The 20,500-nt window shown below is 64.4% G+C and overlaps 2 protein-coding genes across 2 annotated transcripts; both read left to right on the top strand.

Annotated features, from left to right (window-relative positions):
* Positions 1-1,861: 1,861 nt before the first annotated feature.
* TNNT1 (troponin T1, slow skeletal type) lies at positions 1,862-15,930 on the top strand. Its single transcript, XM_054052362.1, has 13 exons — positions 1,862-1,922; positions 5,699-5,745; positions 7,445-7,480; positions 8,045-8,077; positions 8,157-8,178; positions 8,270-8,330; positions 9,736-9,852; positions 10,720-10,797; positions 11,740-11,850; positions 13,028-13,137; positions 14,099-14,189; positions 15,281-15,321; positions 15,767-15,930. Coding segments are annotated over exons 2-13 (747 nt in total). The 5' UTR covers positions 1,862-1,922; positions 5,699-5,744; the 3' UTR covers positions 15,813-15,930.
* Positions 15,931-16,138: 208 nt separating this feature from the next.
* Positions 16,139-20,304, top strand: LOC128849780 (basic proline-rich protein-like). Its single transcript, XM_054052363.1, has 8 exons — positions 16,139-16,212; positions 17,410-17,479; positions 17,934-17,972; positions 18,454-18,558; positions 18,695-18,798; positions 19,584-19,627; positions 20,032-20,092; positions 20,233-20,304. The coding sequence occupies exons 2-8, from the start codon at positions 17,473-17,475 to the stop codon at positions 20,302-20,304; spliced, it is 432 nt and encodes a 143-aa protein (XP_053908338.1). The 5' UTR covers positions 16,139-16,212; positions 17,410-17,472.
* Positions 20,305-20,500: the final 196 nt, after the last annotated feature.

Raw genomic sequence — 20,500 nt, 5'->3', positions numbered from 1 at the left:
GGTGTTTGGGGCTGTTTTGGGGGGATTGGGGCCGTTTTGGGGCTGTTTTGGGGGTGCTGATGGGGCTTTTTGGTCTGTTTTTGGGGTGCGGATGGGTATTTGGAGCTGTTTGGGGCTGTTTTAGGGGTGCTGATGGGTTTTTGGGGCTGTTTGGGGGTTTTGGGGGCTGTTTTAGGGGTGCTGATGGGTTTTTGGGGCTGTTTGGGGGTTTTGGGGGCTGTTTTGGGGGTGCTGATGGGGTTTTGGGGCTGGTTTGGGGGGTTTTGGGGGTGCTGATGGGGTTTTGGGGTGCTGATGGGTTTTTGGGGCTGTTTGGGGGGGTTTGGGGCTGTTTTGGGGGTGCTGATGGGTATTTGGGGCTGTTTTGGGGGGGTTTGAGGGCTGTTTTGGGGTCCTGACGAGGTTTTTGGGGCTGTTTTGGGGGGTTTGGGGCTGTTTTGGGGGGGTTGGGGCTGTTTTGGGGGTGCTGATGGGTATTTGGGGCTGTTTGGGGGTGTTTGGGGCTGTTTTGGGGGTGCTGATGGGTATTTGGGTTTATTTTGGGGGTGTTTGGGGCTGTTTTAGGGGTGCTGATGGGGCTTTTGGGGCTGTTTTGGGGGGTTGGGGCTGTTTTGGGGGGGTTGGGGCCGTTTTGGGGCTGTTTTGGGGGTGCTGATGGGTTTTTGGGGGGGTTTGGGGGTATTTGGGGCTGTTTTGGGGGTGCTGATGGGGCTTTTGGGGCTGTTTTAGAGGTGCTGATGGGTTTTTGGGGGTGCTGATGGGGTTTTGGGGGTGTTGTAGAGGTGCTGATGGGTTTTTGGGGGTGCTGATGGGTTTTTGGGGGTGTTTGGAGGTATTTGGGGCTGTTTTGGGGGTGCTGATGGGGTTTTGGAGCTGTTTGGGGGTGTTTGGGGCTGTTTTGGGGGGATTGGGGCCGTTTTGGGGCTGTTTTGGGGGTGCTGATGGGTATTTGGGTTTATTTTGGGGGTGTTTGGGGCTGTTTTTGGGGGGTTTGAGGGCTGTTTTGGGGTCCTGACGAGGTTTTTGGGGCTGTTTTGAGGGGTTTGGGGCTGTTTGGGGGGGTTGGAGCCGTTTTGGGGCTGTTTTGGGGGTGCTGATGGGTATTTGGGGCTGTTTGTGGGTGTTTGGGGCTGTTTTAGGGGTGCTGATGGGTATTTGGGTTTATTTTGGGGGTGTTTGGGGCTGTTTTGGGGGTGCTGATGGGTATTTGGGGCTGTTTGGGGGTGTTTGGGGCTGTTTTGGGGGTGCTGATGGGTATTTGGGTTTATTTTGGGGGTGTTTGGGGCTGTTTTGGGGGTGCTGATGGGTTTTTGGGGGTGCTGATGGGTTTTTGGGGGTGTTTGGGGGTTTTGGGGCTGTTTTGGGGGTGCTGATGGGTTTTTGGGTTTATTTTGGGGGTGTTTGGGGCTGTTTTAGGGGTGCTGATGAGTTTTTGGGTTTATTTTGGGGGGGTTTGGGGGGTTTTGGGGCTGGTTTGGGGGTGCTGATGGGTATTTGGGGCTGTTTGGGGCTGGTTTAGGGGTGCTGATGAGTTTTTGGGTTTATTTTGGGGGTGTTTGGGGCTGTTTTAGGGGTGCTGATGGGTTTTTGGGGCTGTTTGGGGGTGTTTGGGGCTGTTTTAGAGGTGCTGATGAGTTTTTGGGTTTATTTTGGGGGTGCTTGGGGGGTTTTGGGGCTGTTTTGGGGGGGTTTTGAGGGCTGTTTTGGGGTCCTGACGAGGTTTTTGGGGCTGTTTTGGGGGGGTTTTGTGTTTTTTTGGGGTGCTGATGTGTTTTTGGGGTGCAGCTGGTGGTGGGCGAGGGCCGCTCTGCGCGGGTGCAGGCGTTGCGCCCCATCGCGCCCCGCGATGAGATCACCTGCTTCTACGGCGCCGCCGCCTTCGGGGAGCGGAACGAGCGCTGCGAGTGCCGCACCTGCGAGAGGTGGGACCCCAAAACCCCCCCGGGACCCCAAAACACCCAGGGCACCCCAAAAACGGACCCAGGAACCCCAAAAATGGCTCAATGGACCCCCAAAATGGCCCCGGGGACGCCGAAACACCCAGGGGACCCCAAAAACAGACCCAGGAACCCCAAAAATGGCTGAATGGACCCCAAAAATGGCCCTGGGGATGCCAAAAATGGACATGGGGACCCCAAAAATGGCCCCGGGGACCCCGAAACACCCAGGGGACCCCAAAAATAGTTCAAAGGGCCCCAAAAATGGCCTCAGGGATCCCCAAAATGGACATGGGGACCCCAAAAATGGCCCCAGGAATCACCAAAATAGACATGGGGACCCCAAAAATGGTTCAAAGGTCCCCAAAATGGCCCCAGGGACCCCAAAAACAACCCTGAGACCCCCAAAATGGTCCCAGTGACCCACAGAAATAGCCCTGGGAACCCCATGAATGGCTCAAAGGACCCCAGAAATGGCCCTGGGGACCCCAAAAATGGATGTGGGGACCCCAAAACAGCCCCGGGGACTCTGAAACAGCCTGGGGTGAGGGAGGGAACCCCAAATCTCCTGGGGGAGACCCCAAAACATGTGGGGGGAGGGATGGGGGGGGACCCAAACCCTCCCCCTGAGGGGGACGGAGGGTGTTGGGGTCCCCCCCTGACACTCCCCCCTCCTTTCTCTCTCTCCCCCCCCCCTCCTCCTCTGACCCCTCCCCCTCCCATTGACCCCCCATTGACTCCTCCCCCTCCCATTGACTCCTCCCTCCATTGACCCCTCCCCCTTTGCCCCATTGACCCCTCCCCCAATTGATCCCTCCCCATTGACCCCTCCCCCATCTCTACTGACCCCTCCCCTCCCCCACTGACACCTCCCCATTGACCCTTGGACCCTTCCCACTGCCCCCTCCCCCTCGTTTTGGCCCCTCCCCCTTTGCCTCTCCACTGACCCCTCCACTTTTCCCCTCCCCCACTGACCCCTCCCCCTTTGCCCCATTGACTCCACCCCCTTTGCCCCTCCCCTTTTCCCATCCCCCACTGACCCCTCCCGTCCCCTTGGCCCCTCCCTCTCCCCTTGGCTCCTCCCCATTGACCCCTCCCCCTTTTCTCCTCCCCACTCACCCCTTCCCTTGGCCCCTCCCCATTGACCCCTCCCTCTTGGCCCCTCCCCTCCCCCTTGGCCCCTCCCCTCCCCCTTGGCCCCTCCCCTCTCCTCGGCCCCTCCCCTCCCCTTGGCCCCTCCCCCCAGGCGCGGCGAGGGTGCGTTCCGGTTCCGGAGGGGCGTTCTCTGCCCCCCCTCCCCCCCCGCCCCTCCCCCCCCGAAGTACTCCCTCCGCCCCACGGAGGAGCGGCGGCTGCGGCCCCTCCCCCCGCGCCCCTCCCCCACCGCCGCCGCCCCCCCCCGGGCGCCCCTCCCCCCCCCGCGGCCCCTCCCCCCTCAGCCGCGCGTCTCTCTCCACGATGTGGGGGGGTGTGGGGGGCGGTGCCGCCTGCGGGGGGGGAGGGGCGCGCCCTGCGTCCGCCTGCGCCGCCTCTGAGGGGGACCCCCGGCTGGGGGGCCGGGACCCACATCTGGGGGGGTCGGGACCCACATTCGAGGGGTCTGGACGCTCATCTGGGGGTCAGGACCCACATTTGGGGGGTTTTGACCTACACTTGGGGGTCAGGACCCACATTCGGGGGTCAGGAGCCATATTCGGGGGGTCTGGACACTCATCTGGGGGGTCAGGACCCACATCTGGGGGGTGTTGACCTACACTTGGGGGTCAGGACCCACATTTGGGGGGTCAGGAGACACATTCGGGGGGTCAGGACCCACATTTGGGGGTGTTGATCTACACTTGGGGGGTCAGGACCCACATTTGGGGGTCAGGATCCATATTTGGGGGTTGTTGACCCACATTTGGGGGGTTTTGACCTACACTTGGGGGTCAGGACCCACATTTGGGGGTCAGGACCCACATTTGGGGGGTCTGGACACTCATCTGGGGGGTCAGGACCCACATCTGGGGGGTTTTGACCTACACTTGGGGGTCAGGAGCCACATTCGGGGGGTCAGGATCCATATTTGGGGGTTGTTGACCCACATTTGGGGGGTTTTGACCTACACTTATGGGTCAGGACCCACATATTGGGGGTGTTGACCCACATTTGGGGGTCAGGACCCATATTTGGGGGATCAGGAGCCACATTTGGGGGGTGTTGACCCACATTTGGGGGTCAGGACCCACATTCAGGGGGTCTGGACACTCATTTGGGGGGGTTGACCTACACTTGTGGGTCAGGACCCACATTTTGGGAGGTGTTGACCCACATTTGGGGGTCAGGACCTATATTTGGGGGGTGTGGATCCACACTTGGGGGTCAGGACCCACATTTTGGGGGGTCTGGACCCACATTTGGGTGATTTGGACCCACGTTTGGGGGTTCAAGACCCATATTTGGGGGTCAGGATCACATTTGGGGGGTGTTGTCCAACACTTGTGGGTCAGGACCCACATTTCGGGGGTGTTGACCCACATTTTGGGGGGCGGGGGGGGGGCGGACACGCGTTTGTACTGAAATAAAAGCATTTTGGAGTAAAACCACTGTTTGGAATGGGGGCGGGGGGGGGGAGGAGAGGGACCCCCACAGCGCCCCATAGAGCCCCACAGTGCCCCATAGAGCCCCACAGTGCCCCATAGAGCCCCACAGCGCCCCATAGCCCCTCCCCCCCCCCTTTGGGCCCCCGAAGAGACAGGTGTGGGGGAGGGGCGGGAGTGACGTCATCGCCGAGAATAGGAACCGCTGTTCCCCTCCATTGTCTGCGCCAACAATGGGGCTCTGCCCCACAAGTGACCCCTAAGTGACCCCCAAGCCGAGCCCCGAGGCCCCTCTGCCCCACAAGTGACCCCCAAGTCTGGCCCCGAGACCCCTCTGCCCCACAAGTGACCCCCAAGTCCGGCCCCGAGGCCCCTCTGCCCCACAAGTGACCCCCAAGTCTGGCCCCGAGGCCCCTCTGCCCCACAAGTGACCCCCAAGTCTGGCCCCGAGACCCCCTCTGCCCCACAAGTGACCCCCAAGTCTGGCCCCGAGACCCCTCTGCCCCACAAGTGACCCCCAAGTGCAGCCCCGAGACCCTTCTGCCCCACAAGTGACCCCCAAGTGCAGCCCTGAGACCCCTTTGCCCCCCAAGTCGAGGCCTGAGGCCTCCCCCTCTGCCCCCCAAGTGGTCCCCAGCCCCCCATGTCCCGCTCTGCCCCACAAGTGCCCCCCCCCCCCCGCAGCTGCTGCTGTCGCTGCTCTGTGACCTTTCTGTGGCATTTCGGAACAATGGGGCGGAATGTGGGGGGGGGGGATGGGGGGAGGGGTGACGTGGGGGGGGGGGGAGGGGAGGGGCAGCCCCTGATAAAGGGACCCCAAAGTTGGGGGGGGCGACACCAGAGAGAGATCCAGCGGTGGGGGGGACTTGGGGGGCTGTGGGGTGATGGGGGGGACTCGGGGGGCTGTGGGGTGATGGGGGGACTCGGGGGGCTGTGGGGCAATGAGGGGTTATGGGGCAATGGGAGAACTTGGGGGGCTGTGGGGCGATGGGGGGACTCGGGGGGCTGTGGGGTGATGGGGGGGACTCGGGGGGCTGTGGGGCAATGAGGGGTTATGGGGCAATGGGAGAACTTGGGGGGCTGTGGGGTGATGGGGGGACACATGGGGGGCTGTGGGGGGGCTGTGGGGCAGAGGGGGAGCGGCTGCAGTGCCCCCCAACTCCCCCTTCCCGCCCCCCCCAGGACCCCCCAAGTGCCGCCATGTCGGAGCCCGAGGAGGAGATCGAGGAGTGAGTGCCCCCCCAAAGCCTGAGCCCCCCTAAACCCCCCAAACCCCCCCATTTGGACCCCACATCCCCCATTTTGACCCCCCAAATTCCCCCATTTTGACCCCAAATTCCCCATTTTGACCCCCATTCCTGAGCCCCCAAATCCCCATTTTGACCCAAATTCCCCCATTTTGACCCCAAATTCCCCCATTTTGATCCTCATCCCTTCACCCCCAAATTCCCCATTTTCACCCCAAATCCCCCATTTTGACCCCAAATTCCCCATTTTGACCCCATCCCTTCACCCCCAAATCCACATTTTGACCCCAAATTCCTCCATTTTGACCCCAAATCCCCGTTTTGACCCCAAATCCCTATTTTTGACCCCAAATCCCCCATTTTGACCCCAAATCTCCCATTTTGACCCCAAATCCCCCATTTTGACCCCAAATTCCCCCATTTTCACCCCATCTCTTCACCCCCAAATCCCCATTTTGACCCCAAATCCCCCATTTTGACCCCAAATTCCCCCATTTTCACCCAAAATCCCCATTTTGACCCCAAATCCCCCATTTTGACCCCAAATTCCCCCATTTTCACCCCATCTCTTCACCCCCAAATCCCCATTTTGACCCCAAATCCCCATTTTGACCCCAAATCCCCCATTTTTACCCCAAATTCCCCCATTTTGACCCCAAATCCCCCATTTTAACCCCAAATTCCCCCATTTTTTACCCCAAATCCCCCATTTTGACCCCAAATTCCCCCATTTTGACCCCAAATCCCCCATTTTAACCCCAAATTCCCCCATTTTTTACCCCAAATCCCCCATTTTGACCCCAAATCCCCCATTTTCACCCCAAATTCCCCCATTTTTTACCCCAAATCCCCCATTTTTACCCCAAATTCCCCCATTTTGACCCCAAATTCCCCCATTTTTTACCCCAATTCCCCCCATTTTGACCCCAAATTCCCCCATTTTGATCCTCATCCCTTCACCCCCAAATTCCCCATTTTGACCCCAAATTCCCCCATTTTCACCCCCAAATCCCCCATTTTGACCCCAAACCCCCATTTTAACCCCAAATCCCCCATTTTAACCCCAAATCCCCGTTTTTGACCCCAAAGGGCCCATTTTGACCCCAAATTCCCCCTTTTTGACCCCAAACCCCCGTTTTTGACCCCAAAGGGCCCATTTTGACCCCAAATCCCCCATTTTGACCCCAAATCCCCGTTTTTGACCCCAAAGGGCCCATTTTGCCCCTCCCCCCAGGGAACAGCCCGAAGGTGACGACGTGGGACCCCCAAACGAAGCCGCTAATGAGGGGACCCTAATTAACCCCCTCCCTAATGAGCTGCGGTGATCAATCACCCCGAAAGGCAGTAACGAACCCCCCAAAAACACCCATTAAACGATCTTAAAATCGCATTAATTAACCCCCAATTAACGACCCCTCCCCCATCCGTTAATTAACCCCCCCTCAAGGGTTAATTAACCCACGGAGTGTTAATTAACTCCACTAATTAAGGGGTCTGGCGGGAAGGCTGAGGGGGGGGGCAGATTTGGGGGGATAATTAGGGGGGATAATTAATTAGGGGGGATAATTAATTAAGGGATAATTAGGGGGTTAATTAATTAGGGGAGATAATTAGGGGGGTTAATTAACACCTTGAGTTAATTAACATGGGGGGGCTGACCCTGTGCCCCCCTCTCCCCCAGTGGAGGAACCGGAGGAGGAGGAGGAGGAGGAGGAAGGTGAGGGGGGGGCACCCCCAAATCCAGACCCCCACACCCCACCCCAGGCCCCCCCCACCCCCAAAATCTGGGGGACCCCCCCTCAACCCCCCCCCTCAAATCCAAGGGACCCCCAAACCCCCCCCCCAACCCACCCCCCCAAATCAGCCCCATAACCCCCCCCCAGGACCCCCCCCCCCAATTTGGGGGACCCCCTCACACCCTCCCCCCAAATCCAAGGGACCCCCAGGACCCAGGACCACCCCCCCCCAAATCCAGCCCCACAACCCCCCCCCAAGACCCCCCCAAATCCATTTCCCCCCCCAATCCAATAACCCCCCCCAGGGCCCCCCCAAATCCCCCCCCAGGTCCCCCCAACTCCTCCAGGACCCCCCCAGCCCCCCCCCAAATCCAAAGGTCACCCCAACCCCCCCCAATCCAACCCCCCCCACCCCATAACCCCCCCCCCAGACCCCCCAACCCCTCTAGCCCCCCCCCGGCCCCCCCAAATCCAAAAGACCCCCCCAAATCCAGCCCCCCCCACCCCCCTGGGGGGGTCCCACACCCTTTTCCCCCCCCCATCAGGCTCGGACCCCCCAAAACCAGCGGATGAACCAGGTACGACCCCCCCAACCCCCCCCCAAACCCCCCAAAATCGAATGGGGACCCCCCTGACCCCCCCTTTTCCCCCCCCCAGAGGAGGAGCGGCCCCGGCCCCGGTGAGTGGGGGGAGATTTGGGGGGGATTGGGGGGGGGGGTGTCAAAGCCCCCCCCTCTGACCCCCTCCTCCCCCCCCCGGGGCACCCCCAGACCCGTCGTACCCCAACTGGCGCCCCCCAAAATCCCCGAGGGGGAGAGAGTGGACTTCGATGTGAGTTGGGGGGCGGCTATGGGGTGGGGGGGGTCCCCCTTTTCCCCCCCATCTTCTCCCCCATTTTCTCCCCCCTTTTCTCCCCCCTTTTCCCCCCATTTTCTCCCCCCTTTTCTCCCCCCTTCCCCCCCCTTTTCCCCCTTTATTCCCCCCATTTATTCCCCCCCATTTATTCCCCCCCCATTTGTTGCCCCCCATTATTCCCCCCATTTATTCCCCCCATTTGTTGCCCCCCATTTGTTGCCCCCCCATTTATTCCCCCCCCATTTATTCCACCCCCCTTTGTTGCCCCCCATTTGTCCCCCATTTATTCCCCCCCCTTTATTGCCCCCCCTTTATTCCCTCCCATTTATTGCCCCCCATTTATTGCCCCCCCTTTGTTGCCCCCTTTGTTGCCCCCCTTTATTGCCCCCCCTTTATTGCCCCCCCTTTGTTGCCCCCCTTTATTGCCCCCCCTTTGTTGCCCCCCTTTATTGCCCCCCCATTTGCTGCCCCCCCCTTTGTTGCCCCCCTTTGTTGCCCCCATTTGTTGCCCCCCTTTGTTGCCCCCCCTTTATTCCCCCCCTTTGTTGCCCCCCCTTTATTCCCCCCTTTATTCCCCCCCTTTGTTGCCCCCCCTTTATTCCCCCCCTTTATTCCCCCCCTTTGTTGCCCCCCTTTGTTGCCCCCCTTTGTTGCCCCCCCTTTATTGCCCCCCTTTATTCCCCCCCTTTGTTGCCCCCCATTTATTCCCCCCCCTTTGTTGCCCCCCTTTGTTGCCCCCCTTTGTTGCCCCCCATGTATTGCCCCCCCCATTTACTGCCCCCCCTTTATTGCCCCCCCCTTTGTTGCCCCCATGTATTCCCCCCCCTTTGTTGCCCCCCCCCTTTGTTGCCCCCCTTTGTTGCCCCCCCCTTTATTCCCCCCCTTTATTCCCCCCCTTTGTTGCCCCCCTTTGTTGCCCCCCCCTTTGTTCCCCCCCCTTTATCGCCCCCCCTTTGTTGCCCCCCTTTGTTGCCCCCCCTTTGTTGCCCCCCTTTATCGCCCCCCCTTTGTTGCCCCCCTTTGTTGCCCCCCCTTTGTTGCCCCCCTTTATCGCCCCCCCTTTGTTGCCCCCCTTTGTTGCCCCCCCTTTGTTGCCCCCCCTTTGTTGCCCCCCCTTTGTTGCCCCCCTTTATTGCCCCCCCCTTTGTTCCCCCCCCTTTGTTGCCCCCCCTTTGTTGCCCCCCTTTATCGCCCCCCCTTTGTTGCCCCCCTTTGTTGCCCCCCTTTGTTGCCCCCCTTTATTGCCCCCCCCTTTATTCCCCCCCCCTTTGTTGCCCCCCTTTGTTGCCCCCCTTTGTTGCCCCCCCTTTGTTGCCCCCCTTTATCGCCCCCCCTTTGTTGCCCCCCTTTATCGCCCCCCCTTTGTTGCCCCCCCCCCCAGGACATCCACCGTAAGCGGATGGAGAAGGATCTCCTCGAGCTCCAAACGCTCATTGAGGCGCATTTCGAGCAGCGCCGCCGCGAAGAGGGGGAGTTGGTGGCTCTGATGGAGAGAATTGTGAGGGGGGGACGGGGGGGGCAATGGGGGACAGTGGGGGACAGTGGGGGAATGGGGGGCAATGGGGGGAATGGGGGGCAGTGGGGGAATGGGGGGCAATGGGGGGAATGGGGGGAATGGGGGCAATGGGGGACAGTGGGGGGAATGGGGGAATGGGGGCAATGGGGGGCAATGGGGGGCAATGGGGGGCAATGGGGGGAATGGGGGGCAATGGGGGGAATGGGGGACAGTGGGGGAATGGGGGGGCAATGGGGGGAATGGGGGGACAGTGGGGGAATGGGGGGCAATGGGGGGACCGGGGGGCAATGGGGGGAATGGGGGACAGTGGGGGAATGGGGGGCAATGGGGGGAATGGGGGACAGTGGGGGAATGGGGGGCAATGGGGGGAATGAGGGAATGGGGGGCAATGGGGGGCAGTGGGGGACAGTGGGGGGAATGGGGGGGAATGGGGGGAATGGGGGGACATGTGGGGTGATGGGGGAACATGGGGGCAGCATCGCTGTGGGTTGCTATGGGTCACTGGGTGGGTCCCATGGGTCACTATGGGTCTCTATGGGTCGCTATGGGTCGCTATGGGTCACTGGGTGGGTCCCATGGGTCTCTATGGGTCTCTATGGGTCTCTATGGGTCGCTATGGGCCACTGGGTGGGTCCCATGGGTCGCTATGGGTCGCTATGGGTCGCTATGGGTCGCTATGGGTCACTGGGTGGGTCCCATGGGTCTCTATGGGTCTCTATGGGTCGCTATGGGCCACTGGGTGGGTCCCATGGGTCGCTATGGGTCGCTATGGGTCGCTATGGGTCACTATGGGTCACTGGGTGGGTCTCTATGGGTCACTATGGGTCGCTATGGGTCGCTATGGGGCAGGAGCGTCGCCGCGCGGAGCGGAACGAGCAACTGCGGAGCCGCACTGAGAAGGAACGAGAGCGACAGGCGAGGCTGGCGGTGAGGGGCTGCCCCACACCTGCCCCATAGCGCCCCACAGAGACCCACAGAGCCCCACAGCTGCCCCATAGCGCCCCACAGAGACCCACAGAGCCCCACAGCGACCCACAGAGCCCCACAGCGACCCACAGCTGCCCCATAGCGCCCCACAGAGACCCACAGGGACCCACAGAGCCCCACAGCTGCCCCATAGCGCCCCACAGAGACCCACAGAGACCCACAGAGACCCACAGCTGCCCCAGAGCGCCCCACAGAAACTCACAGAGACCCACAGCTGCCCCATAGTGCCCCACAGAAACTCACAGAGCCCCACAGCTGCCCCATAGTGCCCCACAGAAACTCACAGAGACCCACAGCTGCCCCATAGTGCCCCACAGAAACTCACAGAGCCCCACAGCTGCCCCATAGTGCCCCACAGAAGCCCACAGAGCCCCACAGCTGCCCCACAGAGCCCCACAGAGCCCCACAACTGCCCTACACTGCCCCACAGAGACCCACAGCTGCCCCATAGTGCCCCACAGAAACCCACAGAGACCCACAGCTGCCCTACACCTCCCCACAGAGACCCACAGTGCCCCATAGCTGCCCCACACCTGCCCCACAAAGTTCCCTGGGGACCCTCCCTGCCCCACATCACCCCATCTCCTGCCCCATAGAGCCCCGTCCTCTGCCCCATCTCCCGCCCCACATCTCCCCCTCTCCCACCCCACATCTCCCCCTCTCCTGCCCCACACCTCCCCCTCTCCCGCCCCACATCTCCCCACTCTCTGCCCCACATCTCCCCCTCTCCCGCCCCACATCTCCCCCTCTCCTGCCCCACACCTCCCCCTCTCCCGCCCCACATCTCCCTCTCTCCCGCCCCACATCTCCCCCTCTCCCACCCCACATCTCCCTCTCTCCCGCCCCACATCTCCCCCTCTCCTGCCCCACATCTCCCCACAGGAGGAGCGGATGCGAAAGGAGGAGGAAGAGGCGAAGAAGAGAGCGGAGGACGATGCGAAGAAGAAGAAAGTGCTGTCGGCGATGCCCCATTTCGGGGGGTACCTCGCAAAGGTGGGGCTGCCCCATAGCGCCCCATAGCGCCCCCCTGCCCCACAGAGCCCTCCTGCCCCATAGAGCGCCCACCCTGCCCCACAGAGCCCTCCTGCCCCATAGAGCGCCCCCCCTGCCCCACTTCGGGGGTACCTTGCAAAGGTGGGGCTGCCCCATAGCGCCCCATAGCGCCCCCCTGCCCCACAGAGCCCTCCTGCCCCATAGAGCGCCCACCCTGCCCCACTTCGGGGGTACCTGGCAAAGGTGGGGCTGCCCCATAGCGCCCCATAGCGCCCCCCTGCCCCACAGAGCCCTCCTGCCCCACAGAGCCCTCCTGCCCCATAGAGCACCCCCCCTGCCCCACTTCGGGGGTACCTTGCAAAGGTGGGGCTGCCCCATAGCGCCCCCCTGCCCCATAGCGCGCCCTGCCCCACAGCTCACCCCACAGCTCACCCCATGGCTGCCCCATGGCTGCCCCACAGCTCACCCCACAGCTCACCCCATGGCTGCCCCATGGCTGCCCCACAGCTCACCCCACATCTCCCCCACATTTCACCCCACGGCTGCCCCATGGCTGCCCCCAGCTCACCCCACAGCTGCGCCACAGCTCGCCCCACATCTGCCCCACGGCTACCCCACAGCTCACCCCACATCTGCCCCACATCTCACCCCACATCTGCCCCATGGCTGCCCCACATGTGTCCCACATCTGCCCTCCAGCTCACCCCACATCTGCCCCAGAGCTCATCCCGTGGCTGCCCCACATCTCACCCCACATCTGCCCCCCATGTGCCCCCCACATCTGCCCCACATCTGCCCCCCCTCTGCCCCCCCTCTGCCCCACGGCTGCCCCATGGCTGCCCCCCCTCTGCCCCACGGCTGCCCCACATCTGCCCCCCCTCTGCCCCACGGCTGCCCCATGGCTGCCCCCCATCTGCCCCATGGCTGCCCCACATCTGCCCCCCCTCTGCCCCACATCTCACCCCCCCTCTGCCCCCCCTCTGCCCCATGGCTGCCCCCCCTCTGCCCCACGGCTGCCCCACGGCTGCCCCCCCTCTGCCCCACGGCTGCCCCCCCTCTGCCCCCCCTCTGCCCCCCATCTGCCCCCCCTCTGCCCCACGGCTGCCCCCCCTCTGCCCCACGGCTGCCCCACGGCTGCCCCACGGCTGCCCCACGGCTGCCCCCATCTCTCCCTCAGGCGGAGCAGCGCCGCGGCCGCCGCCAAACGGGGCGAGAGACGAAACTGCGGATTCTCGCGGAGAGACGGAAACCGCTGAACATTGAGGGAATGCGCGAAGAGGAACTGCGGTGCGACGGACTGGGGGGGACTGGGAGGGGCTGGGAGGGACTGGGAGGGACTGGGAGGGACTGGGAGGGACTGGGAGGGGACTGGGAGGGACTGGGAGGGGACTGGGAGGGGACTGGGAGGGACTGGGAGGGGACTGGGAGGGACTGGGAGGGACTGGGAGGGGACTGGGAGGGACTGGGAGGGACTGGGAGGGACTGGGAGGGACTGGGAGGGGACTGGGAGGGACTGGGAGGGGACTGGGAGGGGACTGGGAGGGACTGGGAGGGGACTGGGAGGGACTGGGAGGGACTGGGAGGGACTGGGAGGGGACTGGGAGGGACTGGGAGGGGACTGGGGGGGGACTGGGAGGGACTGGGGGGGACTGGGAGGGACTGGGAGGGACTGGGAGGGGATGGGGGGACTGGGAGGGACTGGGACGGACTGGGGGGGACTGGGAGGGACTGGGAGGGACTGGGAGGGGACTGGGGGGGACTGGGAGGGACTGGGAGGGGACTGGGAGGGACTGGGAGGGACTGGGGGGGACTGGGAGGGGATGGGGGGGACTGGGAGGGGATGGGGGGGACTGGGAGGAACTGGGGGGGACTGGGAGGGGATGGGGGGGACTGGGAGGGACTGGGAGGGGACTGGGAGGGACTGGGGGGGACCGGGAGGGGACTGGGAGGGACCGGGGGGGGACCGGGAGGGGACTGGGAGGGGACTGGGGGGGACCGGGAGGGGACTGGGAGGGGACTGGGGGGGACCGGGAGGGGACTGGGAGGGGACTGGGGGGACCGGGAGGGGACTGGGAGGGACTGGGGAGGGACTGGGGGGGGATGGGGGGGACTGGGAGGGGACTGGGAGGGGACTGGGGGGGACTGGGGGGGAACTGGGAGGGACTGGGGGGGACTGGGAGGGGATGGGGGGGACTGGGAGGGGATGGGGGGGACTGGGAGGCACTGGGGACCCCCCTCTGCCCCTCAGGCTGAAGGCTCAGTCCCTTCACTCGTGGATTCGTCAACTCGAGTCCGAGAAGTTCGATCTCATGGAGAAACTGAGGCGACAGCGCTATGAGGTGTGGGGAGAGGGGGAGAGGGGGAGAGGGGGAGAGGGGGGGAGGGGGGGAGAGGGGGGGAGAGGGGGAGAGGGGGAGATGGGGGGAGAGGGGGGGAGGGGGGAGGGGGGGAGAGGGGGGAGAGAGGGAGAGGGGGGGAGATGGGGAGAGGGGGGAGGGGGGGAGAGGGGGAGAGGGGGGGAGATGGGGAGGGGGGGAGATGGGGGGAGATGGGGGGAGAGGGGGGAGAGGGGGGAGATGGGGAGAGGGGGGAGGGGGGGAGAGGGGGAGAGGGGGGAGAGGGGGAGGGGGGGAGGTGGGGGGAGATGGGGGGAGAGGGGGGAGAGGGGGGAGATGGGGAGAGGGGGGAGGGGGGGAGAGGGGGAGAGGGGGGAGATGGGGGGAGATGGGGAGAGGGGGGAGAGGGGGGAGAGGGGGAGAGGGGGGAGATGGGGAGAGGGGGGAGATGGGGGGAGAGGGGGGAGAGGGGGGAGAGGGGGGAGATGGGGAGAGGGGGGAGAGGGGGGAGAGGGGGAGAGGGGGGGAGAGGGGGAGAATGGGGGAGATGGGGAGAGGGGGGAGATGGGGGGAGAGGGGGGAGAGGGGGGAGATGGGGAGAGGGGGGAGAGGGGGGAGAGGGGGGAGAGGGGGAGAGGGGGAGAGGGGGAGATGGGGGGAGATGGGGAGAGGGGGGAGGGGGGGAGAGGGGGGAGAGGGGGGAGAGGGGGGAGATGGGGAGAGGGGGGAGAGGGGGGAGGAGAGAGGGGGAGAGGGGGGAGGAGAGAGGGGGAGAGGGGGGAGGAGAGAGGGGGAGAGGGGGGAGGAGAGAGGGGAGAGGGGGGAGAGGGGGAGAGGGGGGAGGGGGGGAGATGGGGAGAGGGGGGAGATGGGGGGAGATGGGGAGAGGGGGGAGAGGGGGGAGATGGGGAGAGGGGGGAGGGGGAGATGTGGGGAGAGGGGGGAGGGGGGAGAGGGGGAGATGGGGGAGAGGGGGGAGATGGGGAGAGGGGGGGAGAGGGGGGAGAGGGGGGGAGATGTGGGGCGGCTGTGGGGCGGCTGTGGGGCGGCTGTGGGTCAGGGGGTGTTTGTGCTCCACTGACTCTCCTGAACAGATCAATGTCCTCTATAACCGCATCAGTCACGCCCAGAAATTGTAAGGGGGGAACTGGGGGGAACTGGGGGGAACTGGGAGGCACTGGGGGGTTACTGGGAGCACTGGGGGGAACTGGGAGGTTACTGGGAGGGAACTGGGAGGGACTGGGGGGAACTGGGAGGCACTGGGGGGTTACTGGGAGCACTGGGGGGAACTGGGAGCACTGGGGGGAACTGGGGTGTTACTGGGAGGAAACTGGGAGGGAACGGGGAGCACTGGGAGGGACTGGGGGGTTACTGGGAGGGACTCGGGGGTTAATGGGAGGCACTGAGGGGGTTACTGGGAGCACTGGGGGACATTGGGGGAAACTGGGGAGAACTGGGGGGTTACTGGGAGGGACTGGGGGGAACTGGGGGGTCACTCTGGGGTCACTGGGGGGGTCACTCGGGGTCACTCTGGGGGTCACTTGGGGGTCACGGGGTCACCGCGGGGTCACTGGTTGCAGCAAGAAGGTCGTCGGCAAAGGGCGCGTCGGCGGCCGCTGGAAGTGACTCCGCCCCCAATAAACGTCACTTCCGGTCCCGAGTCGCGTCTCACTGTGGTCTCTTCCGGGTTTTATCTCACGGCGCGCGAAGCCCGGCTGTTACGTCACTTCCGGGTTATCCCTCCTGCCCGCCCCCCCCAAACCCCAAACTGGTCTTTACTGGTCCGTACTGGGAGGCACTGGGGGGACATTGGTCCGTACTGGGAGGCACTGAGGGGGCACTGGTCGGTACTGGGAGGCACCACGTGTTACTGGGCGTTACCGGAAGTGACGGTGCCCCAACAAAGCGCATCACTTCCGGTCCCTCCCCGCCTCTCTCGGGGTCACTTCCGGCCCCCCCCCGTTCCCCGATGGCCGCGCGGGAGCGGCGGAGGCGGCACGAGGCGACGGCCCCGCCCGGAGAGCAGGTGGGCGGGGCTTAAAGGAGAGGGGCGTGGCCTAAAGGAGGGGGCGGGGCCTGGGGCGCGCGCCCGTAGGGGAGGGGACAGCGCGGGGGAGAGAGTGGGAGGGGCTTCAGGGGAGGGGGCGGGGCGGGGCTTGAGTGACATGGGGCAGTGGGCGGGGCTTGTGGAGGGGCGGGGCTTAGAGAGCATGGGTGGATGCTTTGCAAGGGGCGGGGCTAAAGCTGATGGGGAGGACGGGTGGGCGGGGCTTGTGAGAGGGCGGGGCTGAGATGCCCTGAAGGGGCGTGGCCTAACGCGTGTTATGAAGCGGGTGGGCGGGGCTTAGGGAGAGAAAAGACGGGGGCGGGGCCTGAGGGAATGGGGGGTCAAGCAGGCGGGGCTTAAGGGGAATGGGCGGGGCTTGGAGATGGCGTGGGAGAGGATGGGCGGGGTTTCTGAAAGGGGCGGGGCTTATGGGAGACGGTGCGCCGCGAAATGGGCGGGGCTTGTGTGGGCGGTGTTTAAGGGAGATTGGAGCAGAGGGGCGGGGCTTAGAGTGGGCGGGGTCTGTGGGGCAGAACTGGGAGATGAAGGGCGTGGCTTGAGGAAGGGGCGTGGCTTAAGGAAGGGGCTCGGTTTGGGGGTCCCTCAGGACCCGGAGCCGCTGTTGGGGGGAGAGAGTGGGGGGTGAACCCCCCCCGAGCGCTGTGACCCCCGGTGGGGGGGGAGATGGGGGGCAGCTGTGGGGCTGGGGGGGATCTATGGGGCTGAGGGGGATCTATGGGGCTGAGGGGGGTCTATGGGTCTGGGGGGGATCTATGGGGCTGAGAGCCTGTGAGTCTATGGGATCTATGGGGTTGGGGGGGGTCTATGGGGCTGAGGGGATCTATGGGGCTGGAATCTATGGGGCTGAGGGGATCTATGGGGCTGAGGGGATCTATGGGGCTGAGAGGATCTATGGAGCTGAGGGATATGTGGGGTCTATGGGGCTGAGGGGGATCTATGGGGCTGAGGGGGATCTATGGGGCTGAGGGGATCTATGGGTCTGGGGGGGATCTATGGGGCTGAGAGCCTGTGAGTCTATGGGATCTATGGGGCTGTTGGGTGTCTGTGGGGCTGTGGGTTCTGCTATGGGTCTGTAGGGCCTGAGGAGTGGGCGGGGCCTGAGTGGCGGTGGGCGTGGTCAGAACGAGGGGGTTCCCTCCCCCCCAATTCCTTCAGGACTGGAGGGTCTGAAGAGCCCGGGGGGGGCCCCGGACCCCCCGAACCCCGAGAGCAGCGGCGATGGCAGGTGGGGGCAAGGGGGGGGATTGGGGGTCTGGGGGGGAATTGGGGGTCTGATGGGGGGGATTCGGGGTCTGGGGGGGGAATTGGGGGTCTGAGGGGGGGAATTGGGGGTCTGAGGGGGGGATTGGGGGTCTTGGGGGGGGGAATTGGGGGTCTGAGGGGGGGGATTCGGGGTCTGGGGGGGGAATTGGGGGCACCGGGGAGGGAATTGGGGGTCTGAGGGGGGGAATTGGGGGTTTGAGGGGGGGGATTCGGGGTCTGAGGGAGGGAATTGGGGGTCTGAGGGGGGGAATTGGGGGGCTGAGGGGGAGATTGGAGGGGTCGGAGTGGGAATTGGGGGGTTTGGGGGGGGAATTTGGGGGCCGGGGGGACACCCAGGGGTTTTGGGGGGGGAGGACTTGGGGGGGCGGAAGGGATTTGGGGGTGTCGGGGTGCTGACGGCCCCCCCAGCTGCGCAGCCGGAACGAACCGGAACGTGAGGGCAGCCGGAAGCAACGGTGAGGGGGGACCCCCCCAAAAAATACCCCCCCCCAAAAAAACCCAACCCCAAACTCCCCCAAAATAACCCCCCCGAAAATAACCCCCAAAAAATAACCCCCCAAAAAGGACCGCCCCCGAACCCCCAAATCCCTCTGAGCCCCCCAGACCCCCCAAATCCCCCCCAACAGCCCCCCCAAATCCCCCCAAAGCCCCCCCAAATCTCCCCAGAACACCCATATCCCCCCCAAATCTCCCCAGACACCCCTAAATCCCCCCCCAGAACCCCCAAATCCCCCCCCAGACCCCCCCCAAATCTCCCCAGACCCCCCATATCCCCCCAAATCCCCCCCAAATCTCCCCAGACACCCCAAGAAAACCCCCTCCACCCCCCCCGAACCCCTCAAACTCCCCCTCACCCCCCAAAGTTCCCCCCCCTCCCCTCCCATCCCCCCCAAATATCCTCTAATGCCCCCCCTCTCTTTATCCCCCTCCCCCCAGGAGCTCTGTGTACCCCCAATTGCTGCCCCTCCCCCCCCCCCCCCCCCCCGAACCCCGAAAAGGTGGGGAAGAAACGGGGGGGCGACGGAGACGCCCCCAAAGTGGGTGAGTTTGGGGGGTCAAAAAGGTGGGGGGGGGGGTCGGGGGGGGGGTGTTGGATCTTGGGGGGCTATGGGGGGGTCTCTGGATCTTTCAGGGGGGGTTTTGGGGGGTCTTTAACCCTTTCCTCCCCCCCTCGCAGCCCCCCGCGGGGGTCCCGGTAGGCGGGGCAGCCTGGAGGCTCCGCCCCCACCCGCCGCCGCCCCCATCGCCCGCTGCGCCTCCGCCCCCCTGCTCTGCGCCCAGGTGAGGACACGCCCCCTTCCCCTTAGCCACGCCCCTTCCCCTTAGGCCACGCCCACTTCCCCTTAGGCCACGCCCCCTTCCCCTTGGACACACCGCCAAGGAATGGCCACACCCCCTTCTGAATAGCATGCATGCATTGGTTTGATTAAGGCCACGCCCCTTCCCATGGACACACCCCTTTCCCTTGGCCACGCCCCTAAGCAATGGCCACGCCCCTTCCTAACACCCGTTGCTTGTAGCCACGCCCCTTCTATTGGCCACACCCCATGGCCACAGGTGAGGATGCGCCTCTTACATTAGCCACGCCCCCTTTCTCTTGCACACGCCTCCAGTCAATGGCCACGCCCCCTTCCATTAGACACGCCCCTATGCAAAGGCCACGCCTCCTTCTGAACACTGTATTTTGGCACACGTTAGGCCACGCCCCCTTGCTTATAGCCACGCCTCTTCCATTGGCCACACCTCATGGCCACAGGTGAGGACACGCCCCCTTCCATTAGCCACGCCCCTCCCTTCCTGACACGCCCCCGAGCAATGGCCACGCCCCCTTCTGACCAGACAACGCCCCCTCCTTTGGCCACGCCCCCTCCCTTAGTCTTTATGGTCCTATAGGGCCCAAATCCTCTGCATCTATGGGGCAGAAAGGGACCCCCATAACCCCCTGGATCTATGGGGCAGAGACCCCCATAACCCCCCGGATCTATGGGGCAGAGGTGCTGTTTAACCCCTTTCTCTCTGAACTTGGGGGGCTGAGAGTCCCCCCATGATCCCCCCCTGCCCCATAGGAGCCCCCCCGAGGCCCTGTTCCCCCCGAGGCCGTGACCCCCACGTGAGTCCTGCTATGGGGCAGGGGGGAGGGGGGTCCCGCTATGGGGCAGGGCGGGTCATGGTGTCTCGCTATGGGGCAGGGGGGTCTTGCTATGGGGCAGGGGGATCATGGGGTCTCGCTGTGGGGCAGGGGGGTCTTGCTATGGGGCAGGGGAGGTCATGGTGTCTTGCTATGGGGCAGGGGGATCATGGGGTCTCGCTGTGGGGCAGGGGTTCCCGCTATGGGGCAGGGGGGGTCATGGGGTCATGCTATGGGGCAGGGGGTCTCCACTATGGGGCAGGGGAGGTCTCAGCAGCTCCCGCTATGGGGCAGTGGGTCCCGCTATGGGGCAGGGGGTCCCGCTATGGGGCAGGGGGTCCCTCTCTGGGTCCCACCCCCCCCTGCTATGGGTCACTGCCCCACAGCGCCCCCGAACCGCGCAGGACCCGAACACGGCCGAACCGACAACTGCGCAGAGCAGCACAGGTACCCGCGACCCACACGTGTGGGGCAGAGCCGCCCCGACACCCCCGCTATGGGGCACGGGGCCCTCCCGGATCTATGGGGCACAGACCCCCCCCAATCTATGGGGCACAGAGCCCCGTTCTCACCCTCTCTCCCCTCAGGACTCCTCACGAGGCTCTCGGACGGCGTCGCACGGGCGGAAAGGTGAGTGCTGCCCCATAGCTGCCCCATAGCTGCCCCATAGCTGCCTGTAACTGCCCCATAACCGCCCCATAGCTGCCCCCCCCCCCGCTCCCCGCATCTATGGGGCTCAGACTCCCAATTCCCCTCGATCTATGGGGCTGAGACCCCTGGATGTGTGGGTCAGGACCCCTCCAGCCCCATAGATGTGTGGGTCAGGGGCTCTGTGGGTCCCCTCAGACACTGACT

This window comes from Cuculus canorus, chromosome 33 (genome assembly GCF_017976375.1).
Source record: "Cuculus canorus isolate bCucCan1 chromosome 33, bCucCan1.pri, whole genome shotgun sequence".
Classification (NCBI taxonomy): Eukaryota; Metazoa; Chordata; class Aves; order Cuculiformes; family Cuculidae; genus Cuculus; species Cuculus canorus.
The sequence above is the reverse complement of the archived record's forward strand: the minus strand, read 5'-3'. Positions and strand labels throughout refer to the sequence as shown.